This window comes from Clavelina lepadiformis, chromosome 8 (genome assembly GCF_947623445.1).
Source record: "Clavelina lepadiformis chromosome 8, kaClaLepa1.1, whole genome shotgun sequence".
NCBI lineage: Eukaryota > Metazoa > Chordata > Ascidiacea > Aplousobranchia > Clavelinidae > Clavelina > Clavelina lepadiformis.
This window is the reverse complement of record NC_135247.1, coordinates 7,336,264-7,355,252: the sequence shown is the minus strand read 5'-3', so window position 1 is coordinate 7,355,252 and position 18,989 is coordinate 7,336,264. Positions and strand designations below refer to the sequence as shown.

The 18,989-nt window shown below is 34.7% G+C and overlaps 2 protein-coding genes across 7 annotated transcripts; one reads left to right on the top strand and one right to left on the bottom strand.

The window, feature by feature from the left end:
• Nucleotides 1–3,094: 3,094 nt before the first annotated feature.
• LOC143468814 (cGMP-dependent protein kinase 1-like) lies at nt 3,095–11,884 on the top strand. 2 transcript variants are annotated; one of them, XM_076966219.1, is made up of 12 exons: nt 3,362–3,831; nt 4,100–4,201; nt 4,295–4,426; nt 4,738–4,902; nt 5,111–5,296; nt 5,412–6,032; nt 6,173–6,285; nt 6,361–6,523; nt 6,757–6,897; nt 7,191–7,331; nt 9,916–10,035; nt 10,155–11,884. In XM_076966219.1, exons 1-12 carry the CDS (start codon nt 3,673–3,675, stop codon nt 10,305–10,307), a joined length of 2,196 nt encoding a protein of 731 aa, XP_076822334.1. In that variant the 5' UTR covers nt 3,362–3,672; the 3' UTR covers nt 10,308–11,884. The 2 variants fall into 2 exon arrangements, with proteins under 2 accessions (XP_076822335.1, XP_076822334.1); XM_076966220.1 differs by lacking the exons at nt 9,916–10,035; nt 10,155–11,884 and adding an exon at nt 9,666–9,893 and having other exon boundaries at nt 3,095–3,831.
• Nucleotides 11,885–11,903: 19 nt separating this feature from the next.
• Nucleotides 11,904–18,110, bottom strand: LOC143468815 (uncharacterized). Of its 5 annotated transcripts, none has more exons than XM_076966225.1 (11): nt 17,796–18,110; nt 17,451–17,603; nt 16,028–16,138; nt 15,720–15,882; nt 15,137–15,332; nt 14,697–14,798; nt 14,372–14,527; nt 14,055–14,177; nt 13,581–13,778; nt 13,279–13,340; nt 11,904–12,487 (listed from the first exon to the last, which is right to left on the bottom strand). In XM_076966225.1, exons 1-10 carry the CDS (start codon nt 18,011–18,013, stop codon nt 13,279–13,281), a joined length of 1,482 nt encoding a protein of 493 aa, XP_076822340.1. In that variant the 5' UTR covers nt 18,014–18,110; the 3' UTR covers nt 11,904–12,487. The 5 variants fall into 5 exon arrangements, with proteins under 5 accessions (XP_076822340.1, XP_076822337.1, XP_076822339.1 ...); XM_076966222.1 differs by lacking the exon at nt 13,279–13,340 and adding an exon at nt 12,766–12,966; XM_076966224.1 differs by lacking the exon at nt 13,279–13,340.
• Between the last annotated feature and the right edge of the window lie 879 nt (nt 18,111–18,989).

Below are 18,989 nucleotides of genomic sequence, written 5' to 3'. Positions count from 1 at the left end.
TACATATGTCCCTTCCGATGTCATTAGCCCATTGTTCTTGATGCTTAAGCACAATATCATGCTATTAGAAGAATACGTGCTACAAGAACTCAATCGTTTTTGATATGCCTGTGTGGTTTGACCTTTTCTAGAAATATACTTTTGCGGACTAGGAGCTCATTTTTATAAACACAATTACAGCATTATTGCCCATGTTAGAGCAGTGTTATTGCTCAGGTGTTATTGCACCCTTAGATTTACAGGCAGATCTTTTATTTAGAACAGTTTAGTTAAAATTTTCGATGACCATCGTTTACGAGATTATTATTCTGCACTGGGTTCTAAATAATTTCCGGCGATATCTACACCCCAGGTTGCAGCTGGTAAGTGGAGATGATTTCAGGCTCCGGACTGCAGCATTCACGAAACTGATGGCGGTTGTTTGTCGGATCCATTGATGGAGAAATTTTACAACCATTCTCGCTTACATGTTCTAAAATAGGATTGCCGGTCCATCTGTCAAAATTGTCAAAACTTTTTTTTAGTCGATTGAAGTATACAGTACAGATTTTACCTTCGCGATTTTCTATCAAATAATTTGCAGGGGAATAACTTTTTTGACAACGTAAAGGTCCTTATAAGGCAAGTGAGACTTTCTTGTTTCATCTTTTCGAAGAGCCTCGTCTCGCAATAAGACTGCATAACCTTCTTTATACTGATCGTCAGACGCCTTTTTGTCGTAACGCTGATTCATTTGAAACCTGTTTGTTGTTCCAACCTTGATGAAACTGCTTGGTTAATTAATTTCATTCTGTCTTGAAGATGAAGGATGTCTTCACATTTCTGGGTGAAAATTGGCCCTTAGTTTCAAGATCTGCCGGCAACTTAAGATTCCTTCCAGTGAGCAAGTAATGAAGAGAAACTCCAGTTACCTTATGAACACTTGAATTGTAAGTGGCGCTGAAGGATGAGAGAGCATCATCCCAAAAAGCTGCGCCACATGGAACAATCTCTTTAACTTTTTTGCCTTCTCGGTGCATTCTTCACATATAATTATGATTGGGTGTGATAAATGCTTGTGCTGACACAATGTCAGCGAATGTCTAGTGTTTCACTACTTCGCATCAACGTTTTACCTCACTGTTTGTCTGCAATTAGTGCTGGTAGATAGGGGCATGTATAGCCTTCATAGAAGGCAGGTCAAGCGGAGTTTAGTAATGCAGACAGGTGATCTCACAACCAGAAATAGCCTCACCGGTGACCTTGCAAAGCTCTGCATGCTATGTTGCAAGGACGTCAAAGGACCCACGGCTGTCTGCAACTTAGTCCGACGAGGACCAATGACGCCTTCCTTTAACTGCAGAGAACTGACGAGGAGTTACTGAGAGTCTGGCTTCACATTTTTACCGATTTATTTTTTTTAGATTGTGGTTTGTTTTACCCCAAGCCTTAATCTGCCGGGGAACTAGTGTGACGTTTAGAGCCACACAGTCATGGCACATGGTAGGCCTACTCTTCCTTTAAAGTTTCGGACTTTTTGAAGCATTCCCACATTTAATTATTATTGGCATGCAATACAAATGGTTGTGCTGTACCACACGACACAACATCACAAATTGTTTTATGTTTCACTAGTTCGAATAAACGTTTTAGTTTTAGTTTTTATCCTGTGGACGATGCTTTTCTCCAATTCGTGCTGGCATAGAAGGACGGTGGTCGGACGATTCAACCCACGTACGATTCAACCAACGAATGATTCAGTTCACAAACAATTCAATCAATGAACGATTCCACCCTCATTTGTGCCTAGCGTGCCAAATGTAGGACACCTAATTTTTTCCTGGGCTGAATCGTCCGTGGTTTGAATCGACCTGGAACTGAGAAGAACACGTGGCCTTTATGGCAGTCAGGTCAAGCGGAGTTAATTGACGCTACCACATGATTTACTAACCAGTGATCGCAGCAAACTAGCCGTTACTGACGTTGAGTGTCAAACAGATTCAGCACACTATACGCAATAACTGTGGACATAACTATATCCTTGTAGTGATTGACTGTTCAGCGAATTCTTAAATATCTTTGATAACATTACGATAACAAAATTTCGGCCCGCTAACTGACAACATTGCGAAACCACTTTGTTTCAGTGTCATTTTACCCCATCTTCTTGCATATCTTACATATATACGCTATGTGTATAGTAGCCCATAGCCCATGCTGAAATGCACGTTAACCTAGTTCGGCAGTATATGCTGACAAATATCGATGCGAATACTCGACTAATTTTGATGAGTTAGGTATATATTGGTATTAACTATGCGGTGATGGATGCTATGCTTGCAAGAAAGACTTTGAGTAAATAAACACAATTGCTTTAAAAATAATGGAAAACAAAAATAAAGTTCTCCTGTAAAATGGTTAACAAAAGAAATATATCTTCTCAAGGCGATGATTGTATTAACATGTCAAAAAGTAGGAAATATGATATTAACATGCTTTTCTGTAGTCATTAGGGAAGGTGTAACTCATATAGGCTTATGCCCTATAATGAACATACAGTTTTATCAGAAAGCTCGGAGAAGATAACTATACGCAATGCGTTTGTTTTGGGTTATTTATTTAGTAATTTAAACAATATCGTCTTGCGTTGGCGTGATAAGCTTATTTGTCCAAACTCTTGTAAGGTTGTCGACCTGAAAATTCTCATTCTCTGGCACAAAAAAATTGCTCCTAACACAGAGCACAGGTGACGCCACATAAGAATAAAAAAGATGGTGTAATTTCATCTCTAACATACACTTTGTTAAATGAATTTCTCGTTTTAATAAAAAGGGACTAAATATGAAGCAAATGACCAACAATAATAATTACGCAATTTTTACAACGTCAATCAAACTACATGTAGCCAAAACTGATAAGATAAGGTTACATAGCAACACAGGCTGTTAGGTTATTTTTGGATGAGTATGTACTCAAGATGTGAGAAGTAGAATCAGGAGCACTTCGGAATAGAGAGAAAGGCAAAATATTAAATCTAATTGAATTTATAGGCATTGTTTCGTAATTTTGTTTGGCAGTTACAGGTGCACACTAAACTGGCTGCTAAACTATTATAAATGAAAGTTTATAAAATCATATTTGAAGTTCAAAACTGTTTCTCGTGTGAAATTATTTCTAAGTCAGTGAACAGCGTTAATTGAAATATGTAATTTAGTGTAGCCTACTTGAAGTTTCTCATTTCAGTTAGAATTGGTGTTATTGGTCAGTTAGAAATGGTGTTACTAATATTACTAAAATTTGAACGTAAAAAAGCAGATTATGCCTTCATATTCAAAGGCGAGATTTTGGCGAAATAGGCAAGTTTATTTTGGTAGAGATATTTTGTGTATGACGTTTATATATGACACATCCATAACTCCAATCCAGGCCATTCAAAATCATCTAGGAGTTTTGAGTAAAATTTTTTATTTGAAAATATGTTTAAGCCAAAAATACATTTAAAACGTTATGAAAGCAATTATTGATGGATGATTATTACATTTGTGGTTAGCTAATTACCAATGTGTTGGTTATGTTTTTGAAAGTGTATGTCCTAAATTGTTAGGTTTAATAAAGGGTTGTTAAATAACGAAGGAATAAGCAATTACCTGTTTACCTGCCTAGTTTTAGCCTATATGGTTAGCAACAACTATTATGCCGTTTATAAAGTTAAAAGGAAATAAGCCTATCGCACCTGTGCAAGGCACTTATACAGACGGAACTATTAAGACACTGGAAAAGGATATTTCAAATTTAAAAAAACAATTGGAAAACGCAGAAATTGATCACAACAAAACTAAGCAAAGCCTTGAGGTAATTCAGGAATTGTAAAACTAATACCACTTAATTTCACTCGTGAACTGCTGATGAGTTAATTATATTACCTGTAATAAGTTAACATTACTTAAATTTAAATTAACTTATTTTGTTTCGTTATGTTAATAACTATACTTAGTGATAAGTTAATACCTGTAGTAAGTTAATATGTAATAAGTTAATGTTACTGAAATTTAATAAATCTATTTTATTTCCCACCAACGACAAAAAAGATTCTCCAAAATAATTTTGTGTTTATGTAAAGGATTTGAAAAATGAACAACGCAAACTGGAAAAAAAATTGATTGAAAAAAACAAAAAAATTGCTCAGATGCAAGAGATCCTATCGTCGATTGGGCAATCAGAGGTTTTACATGAAATAAATGTTGCTTTGTTGTTGAGCCTACAGTATATATAGCAAAACATATTGACTTTCATGCGTCTTTTGTTGCTTTCTCAGAAATTTGACGCGCAGGCTCCGGAAGCGCGCAAAAAGAAAAGAAGAAAAGCGGTTGATGGTGGAAGAGTTCAAGTTGTGGTGGATGCAAAGAAAACACCCAAATCCCCAGAACAAATAATTTTGTTTAAACAAGTAAGTGAAAAATTATTTTCACTAATTTTCTGCTCCTCTTAACAATATATTATACTATTATGCAAAATACATAATACTATTTTAGTTTAATTATAATAGTAAACATACCGATAGCCTCAAAAAAACAAAACGACAAATTCTACATTGGAAATTTGAAGCGGAAGCATGGATAACCATGAAAAGAATTCTATAACGCAAGATTGTAATACTCTATTAATGTGATTAACATCACATCAGAAAATTTCTGATTTATCACTTTTTTGATTTAACACCTTAACAATTTTTCATTTAAATTTTTTGTGGGTTCAAAGGCAATTAAGAGCAATGAAATTCTTGGAAATTTGACTGACGAGCAAATGAACGAAATGATTGCTTACATGAAAAGAAGTTTTCCACCAAATGGCGTCTATGTTAAAGAAGGGACAAAAGGAGACAGATTGTATATTTTAGAAACTGGAGAAGTGGAAGTTACAAAGGTACCTACCTATCTTAGAAGTCTAATAGCCCTAACTGCGTTATGTATATTTAAAACAAAAACAGATTTGGGCGTTTTCATCGAAGAAATTAAAAATAAACGTAGTTACAGTATCAATCAAGTTATTAAAAAAACTCCGAATTCACCAGCGTCATACACTATTTTTTCGTTTTCTCTTCAATAAAATCAGTGCTCGGATATTATTATAGGAAAATAAATTTATTCGGACCATGAAATCTGGAAGTGTTTTTGGTGAACTCGCTCTGATGTATAATTGTAAAAGAACAGCGACTGTTACCGCCAAGGGAGCCACAAAAGTATGGATGCTGGAAAGAAATATTTTTCAAATGGTTATGATGAACACCACAAGATCAATACGTGCAGAGATAGCCAAAGTATGTTTATAATATGTCATGTTCAATGGTGTATCAGATAATCTTAAAAATACAGAATATAGGTTGTGTTTAGACGTTAAAAAGACGTTAGAATGACCTTTGTGTGTATCTACAGGCTCTGAAAAAAGTTCCACTGTTACAAAACATGAGCAAAGGAAAATTATTAAAGATCATTGACGCACTAGAAGAAGAAAAGTTCCACGAACGCGATTACATTATTCGACAAGGTGAAGACGGTGATACCTTCTACATCGTAATGGAAGGAGAAGTTGATGTCACTACCCGTGATCGGAATGGTGCTGAAACATACAAAAGAACACTGGGAAAAGGAGATTACTTTGGCGAGGCCGCGTTACTGAATGACAGCGGAAAGCGCGGGGCCAATGTTGTTGTCAAATCTAGTGTTGTGAAGTGCATGATTCTAGAGAAAAAGCCTTTTCTTTCTTTAATTGGCAGTCTAGCCGAGATAACATATGATCTTCCTCAGCACCTTAACAATAATAAAGCATCAACTGCATCTACCACATCTACACGACGGTCAGCAGACCTTCAACAGATGTCAAAAATAAGCATCCTTGATCTTCCCACACGTCCTTCGCGTCCTTCGCTGGTCAGCACCTCGTTAAAAGATCTCGAAAAGATTGGTACACTTGGCGTTGGTGGTTTTGGCAGAGTTGATCTGGTTAAATTGAAAACTCAAGACCATCGTACATTTGCTCTCAAACGAATGAAAAAGGTAATTCAGGCCTTTGATTTGATTATATTACATCTGTCTTACAAACTGAAATTCTTTAACTGTTCCTGTTTAGAAACTGTCGTTTTACGCCTATTTTAGTCATTTAATAGTGCTTCACTGTCATTATTATATATGTCTAGGCCTACATTGTCGAAACAAAACAACAAGATCACATCATATCGGAAAAGATCATCTTGAGGGATACTAATAACCCTTTCATTATTCAACTTTATCAAACATTTAAGGATAAGAAGTGCGGATTTTTTAAGCAAATCATTTAAAAATAAAACTTAACTTACCCCGTTAAAGTATATTCGTTACAAAACAGATTTGTTTACATGCTAATGGAAGCATGTCTTGGTGGAGAGCTATGGACAAAATTAAGGGATGATCGCTACTTTGGCGAAAAACAGGCAAAATTTTATACAGCCTGCGTTGTAGAAGCAATTGAATATCTCCACGTCCATGGAATTGTTTTCAGGGATTTAAAAGTGAGTTCTTTTCCATAAGCTAGCAAAAATATCTGAAACAATTTTTGTTACAAAGCGTATGTATTATTTCTTTTTTTCATTACAATTAAGTTGCAGCATACTTACAAAAATGACACCCTTTTATATAGTCTACATGCTAGAGGCCTAATAGGTTAATGTGAAAAGACATTATTAACGGAAAAGGCTTTGGCACAACAGAATTTTTTAATTCTTTAAACTTGTATTTTCTGCAGCCCGAGAATTTACTGTTGGATAAAAAGGGCTATGTAAAGCTTGTTGACTTTGGTTTTGCCAAACGCTTATATTATGGAGAAAAGACGTGGACATTTTGTGGAACTCCAGACTATGTTCCACCAGAATTAATCTTGAATAAGGTAGATTTATCTGAAACTTATAGTACAATGTTATAACAACAATAAGTGGCCAAATTTCTGCTGCTCAATTTCAAGTCTGACATGCGATTTAGATTTTCCAAATCTTGGCATGAAAAATATTGTTACCTTCAACAAAAATCCGCCTGTCTCTCGTAAAGTTTGGACTTTGTAACGTACACTCCTTTTTATACAAATTTTCAATATAATATCACGTTTATTTATTTTAGCCATTTTAAATACTTCAGTTGTGTTCGTTCCATGTCACGAAATGAAATGTTGAACTTGCAATTTAGGGGCACGACTATGCTGTGGATTACTGGGCTTTAGGTATACTCATTTTTGAAATGTTAACTGGCAACCCACCATTTAGTTCAAGCGAACCTATGCAAGTTTACAAAAAGGCACTAAATGGAATTGATGGCATACATTGGCCGGTAAGTATTTCTGCTATTCCTTTTTTGTATTACCGTATATGCAAATCGAGCCAAACCAAATATTACTGCATAAGTGTATATGCAAACAGTTACATTGGATAAACTCTGTACTTCACCAACGTCCAACGATAACATCGCAAAAAGTGAAATTACCAAATTTCCAAACCACGTACAGTTATTATAAACTTCGATTCCGTTGTAGGGATAAGCAACCATGCAAACACTTTACCATTTCAAAGTTCACCAACACTGTGTACAGTGCAGAGTTCCGCAAGTGTTAGCATTTTACGGAGTTCATACAAAGCTAAACACAAGGAAGAGATGATATTACAGTAAATGCTAACGAGCCGATAGCGAACTGCGCCATTGCTCTAAAATAATATTTACAGAGACAAATTTCCAGTTAACAAGTTGCTACCGCAGCCATTTGTTTTTGTACTTTACATCCTAATGGCTATAAAAAAATTCTTCAATAAGATAATAAAATATTTCTGGTTTTTCTCGTTGGGTAGGCTCCTTTTTTAAGTTAAAAAAAAAACAAGAAGAAAACCTACCTATTCCAGAACTAATCCAAGACATCGCACAGTTATGCTACAACAATGCAGATGTTGCATCGCAACAGCCGTGTAGACTGCATACATTAATGTTCAATTAATAATATTAAGAATATATGATTTTCTTTTTTATAGGAGAGACTTTGTAAGAAACTGTAGCCCTTTCTTTCCTGAAAATTAGGAAACGTTTGTAATACAAGCAACCCTCCAGTAACAACAATAAAATTATAAAAACTTTCTGTTTCTTCACTTTGAGGAGTTTGTTTTGCGATGTGATGCTAAATGCTATACCTATAAAATTATTTGGCAGGAAAGCATTTAAAACCATCTGACATTATTTTTTCGTTTTAGCTGACACATCAAATTCGGTGCTTAATTGCATATTGCTTCACTTCAAAGCTTCTATATTGCTATATTGATATTTTTTGATATTTGTGTGAAAGTAAAAATATATAACTTTACCATGCACGTTTTCTTCTTCAAATATTTACAATTCTACAGACTCGTGTCACCTTAGGCCTAAGCTTAACTGCCTTAATAGTTAATACTGCATACAAAGTAGGAAACCTTTTGTACAAGTAGAAGTAGGCTAGGCCTTTACATTGAGTTTAAAATTAATGGTTGTGTGAAAACGCACAAGGTAAAATGGGGTTCTACCCAGGGCTTTGAAGCCGGAGCCGGAGCCTGGAGCCCCAGAGCCGTGCATTTTCAACGGAGCTGAAGCTGGAGCCGGAGCTCAACGTGAAATTCAAATAAAGCTGGAGCAGGAGCTGGAGCCAGTTTTTTGAAAAATAGCTCCGGCTCCGATGTATTTCATAAGATGCTATGCTACTAGCCTACTACTATTGGCTGAATTCACATAATTTAACAGCAACCCTTCACAAAATTAAGAATTGTTGCCTCTTTGGGGCCACTTTTTCTAACTAACCACGTTGCTGGGGATTTGACAGCAGAGCAGTCACATGTTCATAGCTGCACATTTTTTGACGTAATGGAGTCGGAGCTGGAGCTGGAGCTAATTTATGATAAAAGAGAGCCCCGGAGCTGGAGCTGGAGCAATTTAACATTTACGCCAGCTCCAAAGCCCTGGTTCTAACAGGCCCAAAAATTCCTGGAGTGCTAACAAACCAAAATTTTACACTTTGAAGAAACGAAAAAGCAATGCAAAAGCATTGGTTTCCATCATTTTCCAAGACTATCATTTTCTTACCGCCATTTGCCATACAATCATTTTCCAATACCATCATTTCTTTCGGTTATTTTTATCTGTACTAAAAATGTTTGCACATTCAACAGATTCTGTATGCATTTGCATCTCGTACTGAAACAAGCTTTTTGGTTTTGAAAATGTACAAGTTTGATCGCTGTGATTTTGTTAGTAGGCTACATCCTGCCACTTTTAGCGTAAGCTTAATTGATGAGTGATGCCTGGTTGACCACTTACTAAATCTAAAATGGAATCGTTTTCTGACAGCTATTTTGAGCATTTTCTCGTCACATCAAACGGCATATGCGCAACGCAATTTTCTTGCAACCACGCGAAAAGCCTTTACCCTCTCTTTCCCTAAAAAACGTATCGGTTTATCATTTCTCTGATGACCCCAGATTAATTTAGGCAGACCTATTCACGACTTTAGCTTGGCTATTTCACGAAATTTGAAGTATCGCTTGATTGAGCGACTTTTTAATTTTTCTCTGTCCTATTATGTTTTTACGTTGTTTAGCCTTGATTCCTCGTTTCTCTATGTTTCACCAACGTTTATTATATATGTGTTGATAGATTTTTTACAACAACAAGAAAATTGTCAAAAAATCCAAACACAAGCATTTTCAAAGAGTTGAAATACATCTCCTTCGTTTTCTTTACCAAATTGCATCTGTGGGGCGTTGTAGAAGTGTACATATAGCATAAAAATATATACTCACAAAAAGCAACACACTCAACAAATAACACAAGTAAAGCTTTCAATCAATTATCCTGATTGCACTTGTGTTGAGCTTTAACACTTTTGTTTTACAATATCGTATAGGGAAAGATAGCCAAGCATCCAAAAAATCTGATTCGACGTTTGTGTCGAGAAAATCCTTCGGAAAGGCTTGGAAACCTACGAGACGGCATTAATGAGATCAAAAAGCACGGCTGGTTTGCGGTAAAAGCCATAAACATCTTGCCATAAAATGGAGTCTGTACGAATTGGTGTAACTTATGTTAGTGTTGAAAGGACATTGGACAAAATCAATTCAGCTTTTTTAACAATGATCCACTTAGGGATTCGCTTGGACGGAACTAAGAAATCACTCACTTGAAGCTCCGTATATACCAAACATAACAAGCATCAAAGACCTACAGAATTTTGATCACTTCGATTCCGATAACGAGGAAGTTGAAGAAGAATTATCTGGATGGGATAAAGACTTCTGATCATCAGATAAAGCGAAGAAACAAGATGAGCAAAGCTGACCTTGCAGTTTTCCATATATACTTTTATAGCATAACTGCTAGGTATATTTGGCAAAACTCTTTCACTAATTATTATTACGTAAGTTATTTTATAGGTTATGTTAAGGGAAAGCTAACCATTGTCGAACGATTTTACGAAAACAGATTTCTCTCAAACCTACGATGTCATTTGATAAATTCTTGTTGGTTATGATAAATATGGCGTTGTTTAAAATTAAACGCATTAAATTTGATATACAGTATATAGGCTAATCTTTGTTATTAATTGAACAATTTGCCAAATAAAAACGGACGAAACCTTAACTGAAAAGTTAAGCTTTAACTATTAGCAGTAAGCTTGGAAAAACAAGCCCTTAATAAAAAATTACTTAAAAAAACAACATTTAAATTTAATTTTACAACGTTTAGCTTTAAAACAAATGTCAACCGAACAAGAGAAAAACAAAAAAATTTTTATAAAACAAAGACGATCGATCTTCTAACAATTTGTAGAGCTATTTCTTTTTTGCTATATGCGTTTATAGATCTAGTTGTTAAACTTATGTAAAGTGATTTGGTTCTCAGTAAATTATGGTTTGCATCTTTTCCTAAATGTCTTAGCAATTGCTACAACGCCAAATCATCTTCATCCCTATAGCCTATACATTAGTTTATCGCAGCGGCGCAGCTGATTTTGCCGGTACACTTTAAAAAAGGTGTTAGTGAGACGATGTTACCGAGCTGCTTTAAGTTGCTTATAAATGCATTCTTATATTTATTGTTCTTTCTACGTTGATTTTCAAAATATTACAAAATTATGAGGCTTTGCAGATTAATAAATTTTCGCAAACAACTTAATATTTCTGTTACAAACAGCATGGCACGTTTGTTCCATGGAAGCCTTATTGATTTAGTTTTTATAGTTCAAGCCATGATCAATTATAATGAATTTGTAATAAACTTGTTACCACTGCACTTAACTATGTTTAAGATTACAAAGACATATAAAGTGTTTTTTAAGTATTATTACAGGACAAAGCAAATTCTTCGACTGGGGACAATCCCTCCCATGGCCCATTGGTAGCCGAGTATCCAGTATGGTATCATACCACACCAATCATAGGCTACTGTCGATAAAACGTTTTTGTTAATCTGAAAAGATAATCAAATGCAACGACAAACGAAAAGCCAGAACAACAAAACTTACAACTTGTTTTTCGATTTAGATGGCCGAGCTTAAAACACAAGGTAATCTGATCTTTTGTTAAAATGTCAAACCTGTGGCAATGCAATGGACTTGAAACGAGTCAGTGTTGTGCCAAATTGTGGCTAACGAAATTATCACACTGTACCATGCTCGACAATGCGGTCCTGTTGTGGGCGTTTCCCGCGATGTTTGTTTTCGATGTAATTATCATGTCTTTCATTTTATCTATTGTTAATCGCTGTTTAATTCGATAGTGCCAGATGAATAAGAATATGAGTTAAACGTTGAGTAAGAAACTGGGATAAATTAGTTATTAGTTTCAAAAGTTATTATGCCCGTTCATAAAATTAACAAAAAGCAAATACGGTAGCTTACTTACGCGTGCAAATTTATTGTTGTTGTTTCTCACAAGAATTCGTAAAGTTTCACAGACACTGAATTGTAGGCTATAATATTACCAGTCAATCTTAGTTTCCCAAATTGGATGATGTGATTAACGTATATATTCCCTTTGAAAGTAATGCAATACGCAAATACCTAATCTTTTGCTAGCATCGAAACCAAACAGTACGTAACAAAAGTGGATTTGAAAAAGCTACGCGATTAACATACACAATGAAAGAGTTCAATACGGTACCTGTAAAATGCATTCCGAGTAACTGTTTCAATTAAAAACTTTGGCATTTATAGAAATGTCACAGAAAACGAAGCTTGAATATCATGAAAATCGACAAACCAGCATATTAGACACGCTAGATAGTTGAGTATATAGACCATTTAAATAGGCACATGGTTGTGTTAAATGTATATTACTTATAACTATTGCACAATGACAACTATTGAATGCCAGCTTCAAGTTAAATTTCATTACGTTCTTTATGGTTCACAGCTAGATTTTCTCGGCCTTGCTGTTGCTTCCTTATGATTAACTGCGTGCAAAGAAAGCAGACTGAACCTAAAAAAAGGATAAAGAATCTTAGATATATATACTCAGGTATATATACTCAGGTGTAGATAATTGTATTAATATAATTATGCAAGATTTACTGCCCACATTGCATGAAATGAAGTGAAGCATGCTTTTACGTCTAACAGCGGTTGATTAGTGCAGAAGAAGAAAAATACATAATATGAAGATATAGTACATAATAATATAGTACGAACATGCTACAGGTAATTAAAGGGAAAAACGCACATTGCAGATGCCGTAAACACCATACTAAAATCTCTTACTCAGCAAGTAAAAGCCAGAATACATAATGTAGAGCGCCTGCCGTAAGCCACCAACAACATGCTTTAAGGGAGCTATGAATATCGGCACATTCCCGCCTATATTACTGATTACAAACGCAAATAAAGCCACAGCTGTGGAACGGATTTCCGCAGGAATCATTTCCACCACAACTGTCATGGCGACGCCGTACCACATTTCGGCTGTTCACAAACGACAGATGTTTAGAAAACGCGGTTCAGTCAGCCGATTTTGGCCTCTTGACCGCTATTAGAAGTAGAAAGAGCAATACAAATTATTCTACGATACTCATGTTAGGTCCATGTAGGATAAGTCCATTGTACTTAAAATAAGCTTTGCTTGTCACTTAATGCGAAAGCGCAATAAAAAAGTGACCAACAATATGCAAAATCGTAAGCTCTAACACACGTGTATATCAATATACATACTATATATCAATATACTTATGAAACGCATTCAATGAATGTTTTACAAAAAAGAACTAGAAGCCTTGCCTATGCTATACTACACCGGATGACGTGGCAATAAATCCATTTATAACCCAGCCATGATGTGTCTACAAAGCAGTGCAATGGTTTTACGTGACTTTTAAAGCACCTCAGTCAGTGTTTTTACAATCTTACTAAAATGAAAAAAAAAATGAAAGTGATGCCATAAAAATGATACCAGATATAAATATGCTTTTATGGATAAACACGTATCGTTTAAAACAAAACTAGCTTGAACACTGCAACCTGGCATGCACACAACACAGCTAATCAGTTACCACACCAAACAGAATTGAGGTTGCACTTACTAAGACCATAAAATCCTGCATAAGTGAAGTAAAGGGCAGTACGCAAACCAAGGTAGTAACGCAGAGTTGGTACAAGCAGCTGCCCACTGCTAGCAATGTTGTTCATGACGAATATAAAAATTGCAATGCTAGTAGATCGAACATGTATGGGGAATATTTCGACAAATACAGTAAAGAGAATTCCAAACCACATTTCAGCTGCAACATATAATAGTTAAAACCCCATTCCTCCTCAGCTCCCAACACACTAACTTGATCATGTCTAAGCTTAATACAATATTCATGCCAAGCTAAAAAATACCATACTAGCAAACAATATGCTATATACTAAAACCTTGTCAAACGTTTTATCACCTTGTCAGTTATACTTACCTATCACTCAAAAAATGTTTTTTTGTATTTTCACATAGCATAGGCAAGGCTAGCAGATATTTGTAAGTGCACAAGAACTGAATGAAATTAAATTTTTCTTACCGAACAGATATGCTGATAGAAGTGTTATGAAACAATATGGTGGCGATAAGTAGAGCACCATAGCAGCCAAAGGAGACGCAACTGCCTGGCTTATTACTAACACCCATAAACGAGTGTTGATACCTGAAAACCATGGATAACACATAACACAACACATTTATGATAAAATATATGAATTAAACATCCTAAGTCTAATTGAAACAAACATTGTAATTGAAATTTCAAGCTTTATAAATTTAAATTATTTTAACATGGGTAAAAAGCAGAAGTAAAAGCAATCCATATTCATACAATATTTACATTGTCCTAACACATACCATATTTTGATACCACTAAATCAGAAATGATTCCACCAGATGCGATTCCAATGGAGCCACCAACAATAGAGCACAGCAACATCCAAGATCCAAGATCGACCTCGGGATAGTAAAGATTGAAATATATTTGAGTGTTGTACGCCCAGCAAAAGCTTGCTACAATGAAACAATATCAACTTACAAGTGTAATTATTGGATTATAATATATGAATAAGTTGTAATACGTAAGCTGAGTGTAGCTTTTATATCATCATTAATATTGATACTGACATCATCAAGCAGACCAGTGCATCATAACCAGATTCAGTGCCAAAAATACCAATACCTGTGTGACGTACTGATGCAGCCAAGAGGAGCATCAAAATTGCAGGATTGCTTACAAACAATTTCAGTGCTTTGCAAAACGTTGCAAAACCATTTGGTTTTTCTGAAAAGAGTATTCGTTAACAACTTTACAGTAATGGTGTAATACTGGAATCTTAATCACGTTTCACATAACTTAATTCAGTTTCAAGCATCAACATTTTCCAAACCAACTTCTTTGTTACAGTACCAGTAACAATTGCAAATGCTTATTAGTCATAGGCAGGTATTTAACCATATTAAACCAAACCTACTACTATACATAACACAAAGCAGTTTATAACAACAAGAATACAGTGCGAATAAGCAGTTTTGTGTTTAGAATCACAAAGTCCATCAACCAGACGCAATGTTACCGGTTATAGTCCACATGTCACCAGAGTAATGTAAAACAACACATACCTTGCTTTACTTGGTTTGTTGACTCAGCTAAAAGGTGATCATCAGTTTCAGGGTGGTTTTCTGACAAAACACCCTCTTCAGCTGAAGCCTTTTTAGCAACGACATCTGTCCTTTGCGGTTCTTTAACTGTAGTTATGAGTAGTGCCATCATGATCAATCCAGGCAAGCCAGTTAGAAAATAAGACCATCGCCAACCCTGATGAATGAAACAAAAATGCACGGCAGCCAAAATTAGAGCTACGTTGGGTTGGAAAGTTGGTATGGAATACAACCAAATAGTTCGAATTGAAACATGACAAAAGATTGTAATCAAGTAGAAATGTGATTTGATAAAACAAAGTATCATGGTTCATACATCAGAAGACACAACGTAAATGAAGTACAAAGTCTAACATGAAAAATTTTAAGCCATATAAGCAAAGAATACCTTTGACAAACAATCTCTGAAAACAAAAAACATATCTACTTACTCTATCTAAGAAAACTAGTTAGTATGCAAGCAGTTTTTAAACAATCAGAAAAATAAAGAAATTGTATGTTAATAAATTATAATGTATCACAAAAATTAAGATATTCACTTTACCTGTCCTATTATATTAGCCTGAGTAACATAGTTACCAACTGTAAAAGCTAGGCCATACCCAAAATAAATACCCCAATTAAACAAGCTCATAGCCAGACCTCTACTACGAAGGCTAAACTTGTCAGCAACAATGCTTGCAGTGAGAGGTGAACAACCCGCCTCCCTAATAAACATAATGATAGGATTTTAAACACCAAGGATCTTAAATTAAAAATCCAAAACATGAACTTTCAACAACAAACATTGCTTATATAAAAATATAAAAATATATTTAGTAATGTAATCAATATTTTCTACAATAATCTTACCCTGCACCAAACCCAAACCGAAGTAAGATCAACTGCCAATACTGGGAACTGAAGCCTGTTAGAATAGCCATTAGTGAATACACAGTCACACAAAGGCTGAGAAGTCGAACTCTACAAAAACGACAATACAGTACTAATGTTCAAAAAATTGAAACAAACCAGAAAAAACAGTGTAAGCTTTTAAATGAAGTACGGAACAAATACATAGAAATGCCAGAAAATAAATTTCACCTTGACGCTCTCTGTTTCATTAACTGAGCTAAATCTTATTAATATCACAAGTCTATTTCATCACAAAGTATCTACTTTTTCAATAAAAAAATTAAATTACAAGGCCAATCACATTGCATTTATTTTATTTTATAGACTTTGAGTACTTGTACTATAGTAAGGTAGTTAATATAAACATGACTCCACTATACTGTTGTTGAACTTAGTAATAACAACGACTTTGGAATGCTACCTCAAAGTATAGCAATGTTTTGATTATAAAACGGTATGGTCCACATAAAAAGATGTGTGGTGTGTGGCCATATAACAGAGTTGTAAGTACTTAGTTTACAAAACGTTCGAGCACAAGTATGAGCAACATTCGAGTACAAGCATTAAGTCATGTGGCAAGTACCAAGTACTCAGTGTAAGTACTCGAGTACTATATTGCAATTTAAAAATTACGGAATAGTTCTTTAATTTCTTCATTCTTACACAGAGTATGCGAAATAATGAACAAAAGAGTAGTAGTTTAAAAAAGAAACATGGAATAGATGGCCGGTCGTACTGTATTATTGCTTAAACATGAAGTTTGATAAATATGCCTGTTTAAGAACTTTCTTTAGATTAATATGCAGTTAGAAACTAACTATAAAAATTGATAAAGAAGTCCCAATTTAAGTATTTTAAAAACTATCAAGTACAATCGAGTACAGTACTGGGAAATTAGTACTTGACTACAACAAAAATGGGAGTTGAGTCAAGTGCTCTACTCGAGTGAAGTAGCTCGTCCAAATGGAAATATGTTTGGACAAATATTAGTCAAACATTTTGGTGGTCATATGAATCTGAATCAAATATAAGCTTTGGTTATTGTAATTGATCAATGTAGCTAATGACAGGCAAGTGAACCATGCCTAGATTTGCCATCTTGATGATGAATATGAATGATAAAAATAGACCTGTTTTTTGTTCATATAAAACGCAAAAACATCTAATGTACTCATTTCATCACATTCAAGGTCAAATTTACAAACAAACACTTTATTGCTTTCTGTCTTGGAAACATTTGGAATAAAGCTGTTCACATAATTCATACCATTAAGAAAATACTACTAATACAGTAGTTAATACTTCATAATATTTAGATCTGTGTTTAATTTGGCAATTGGCATATCTCCAGATACAGCATTATTCTCCTTGTGTAACATACCTGTTGTAAAGATCACCAATGACACCAAGAATGATACCCATTACTGTAAATACAGCAATGAATGCAGGTCCTGCCAAAACTTGGTACTCAATGCCAGAGCCCAAGTAATTCCATTCACAATAAGTGGTGCTGTTTATTGTCATCTCAGAGCAACTAGCAAAGAATATACAGTTTAACAATCAATATTTTCACAAATATTATGCGAATATAAATGAAAAATTATTCAAGTTTGGTGAATGTTCCATGTACAACTTTTCAAGAAAATGGATTTAAATAAAAATTCTTTCCTCATCTTTTGGTGAATCAGTTGCAAAAAAGTCTCAAACAACCAATGAAGACACTCACCTGGTATAGTTGCTTCCAAAGCAGTCTTTTATATGATCTTTATTTGTGTCTGTTCTATTTGGTAAGCATCCTTGATCACCAAACTTTACATCTTGAGCAAGAGGGCGAGAAACAATGCCAATCAAGAAATGACCCAGTTCACCAAATGCATAGCAACCCATCATTATTATAACACTGTACCAGCTATACCAACTCTCCCCACGGAAAGTTAAGGCCATTTTTCCAATTTAATTCAATAACTAATTTATTAGATTACACAAGGCTTGAATTTTAGGTTTTTTGGAATGCTAGAAATAACACATCTTTAGCTAGACTAAGACGTGGAAACTGAATGCATTAAACATTTTGTACCAAGTCATACATGCTTTCTCAATAATAATTAACTGATCAGTTTTTAGTGTTTTTACTAATACAATCTCATAATGTAGAGGTCCAACATACGTTTTTGTTTGAATGCCAATCGCTGTATAACAAATCATAACAACATTGTATATTATTACATTATTATGCCTATTGTTTATTATCCTTACTTTAGACTAAATTTACAAATCATTTAATATTCCTCTAACTGACTGAGTGTATGAATATTCTGCAAAACGTTAGCTCCATAATTCACAGTGATAACTTCTATTTACAAAAACGTTTTTCCACAATAATATATTACAGGTAAGATTGAACACGATTGAAGTGTAACCTGCACCATTATACCTCAGAAATAAAATGCCCTCAAACTAAAGCAACTTGAAATCTGAACAATTTTTTATGAAAACTATACTTTCCTGTTGAAGTCAAATGATTCTTGAAACTAAACAATGAAACCAATGGTTAAACATGCATATGCTACACTCTTAATGAGCATATATACTTTCATTGGAAATAAACTTTCAAAACTTACATACAGTTCATTGTCTTCTTGACCTAACGCTGCATATTCTGTGTTGTTGTTATATATACATGTTTGTGTTGGGCAAAAATTAAAAAATTTATACAAGTTTTTGTTGCCTAAAATGTTGTATTTCTGATTGGACATATTTTTGGTTTATTATAATAGATATATAGTATTTGCTTTACTTTGAAAGTCAAAACGTGGTGTAAGACAAGTTGGTGCCGGTGGTAAATCGAAAATGTTAGATTGTAACACCTCAATTTATTACCCATATTTGCGCCCGAATGTAAAATATGCCTCCTTCGCAC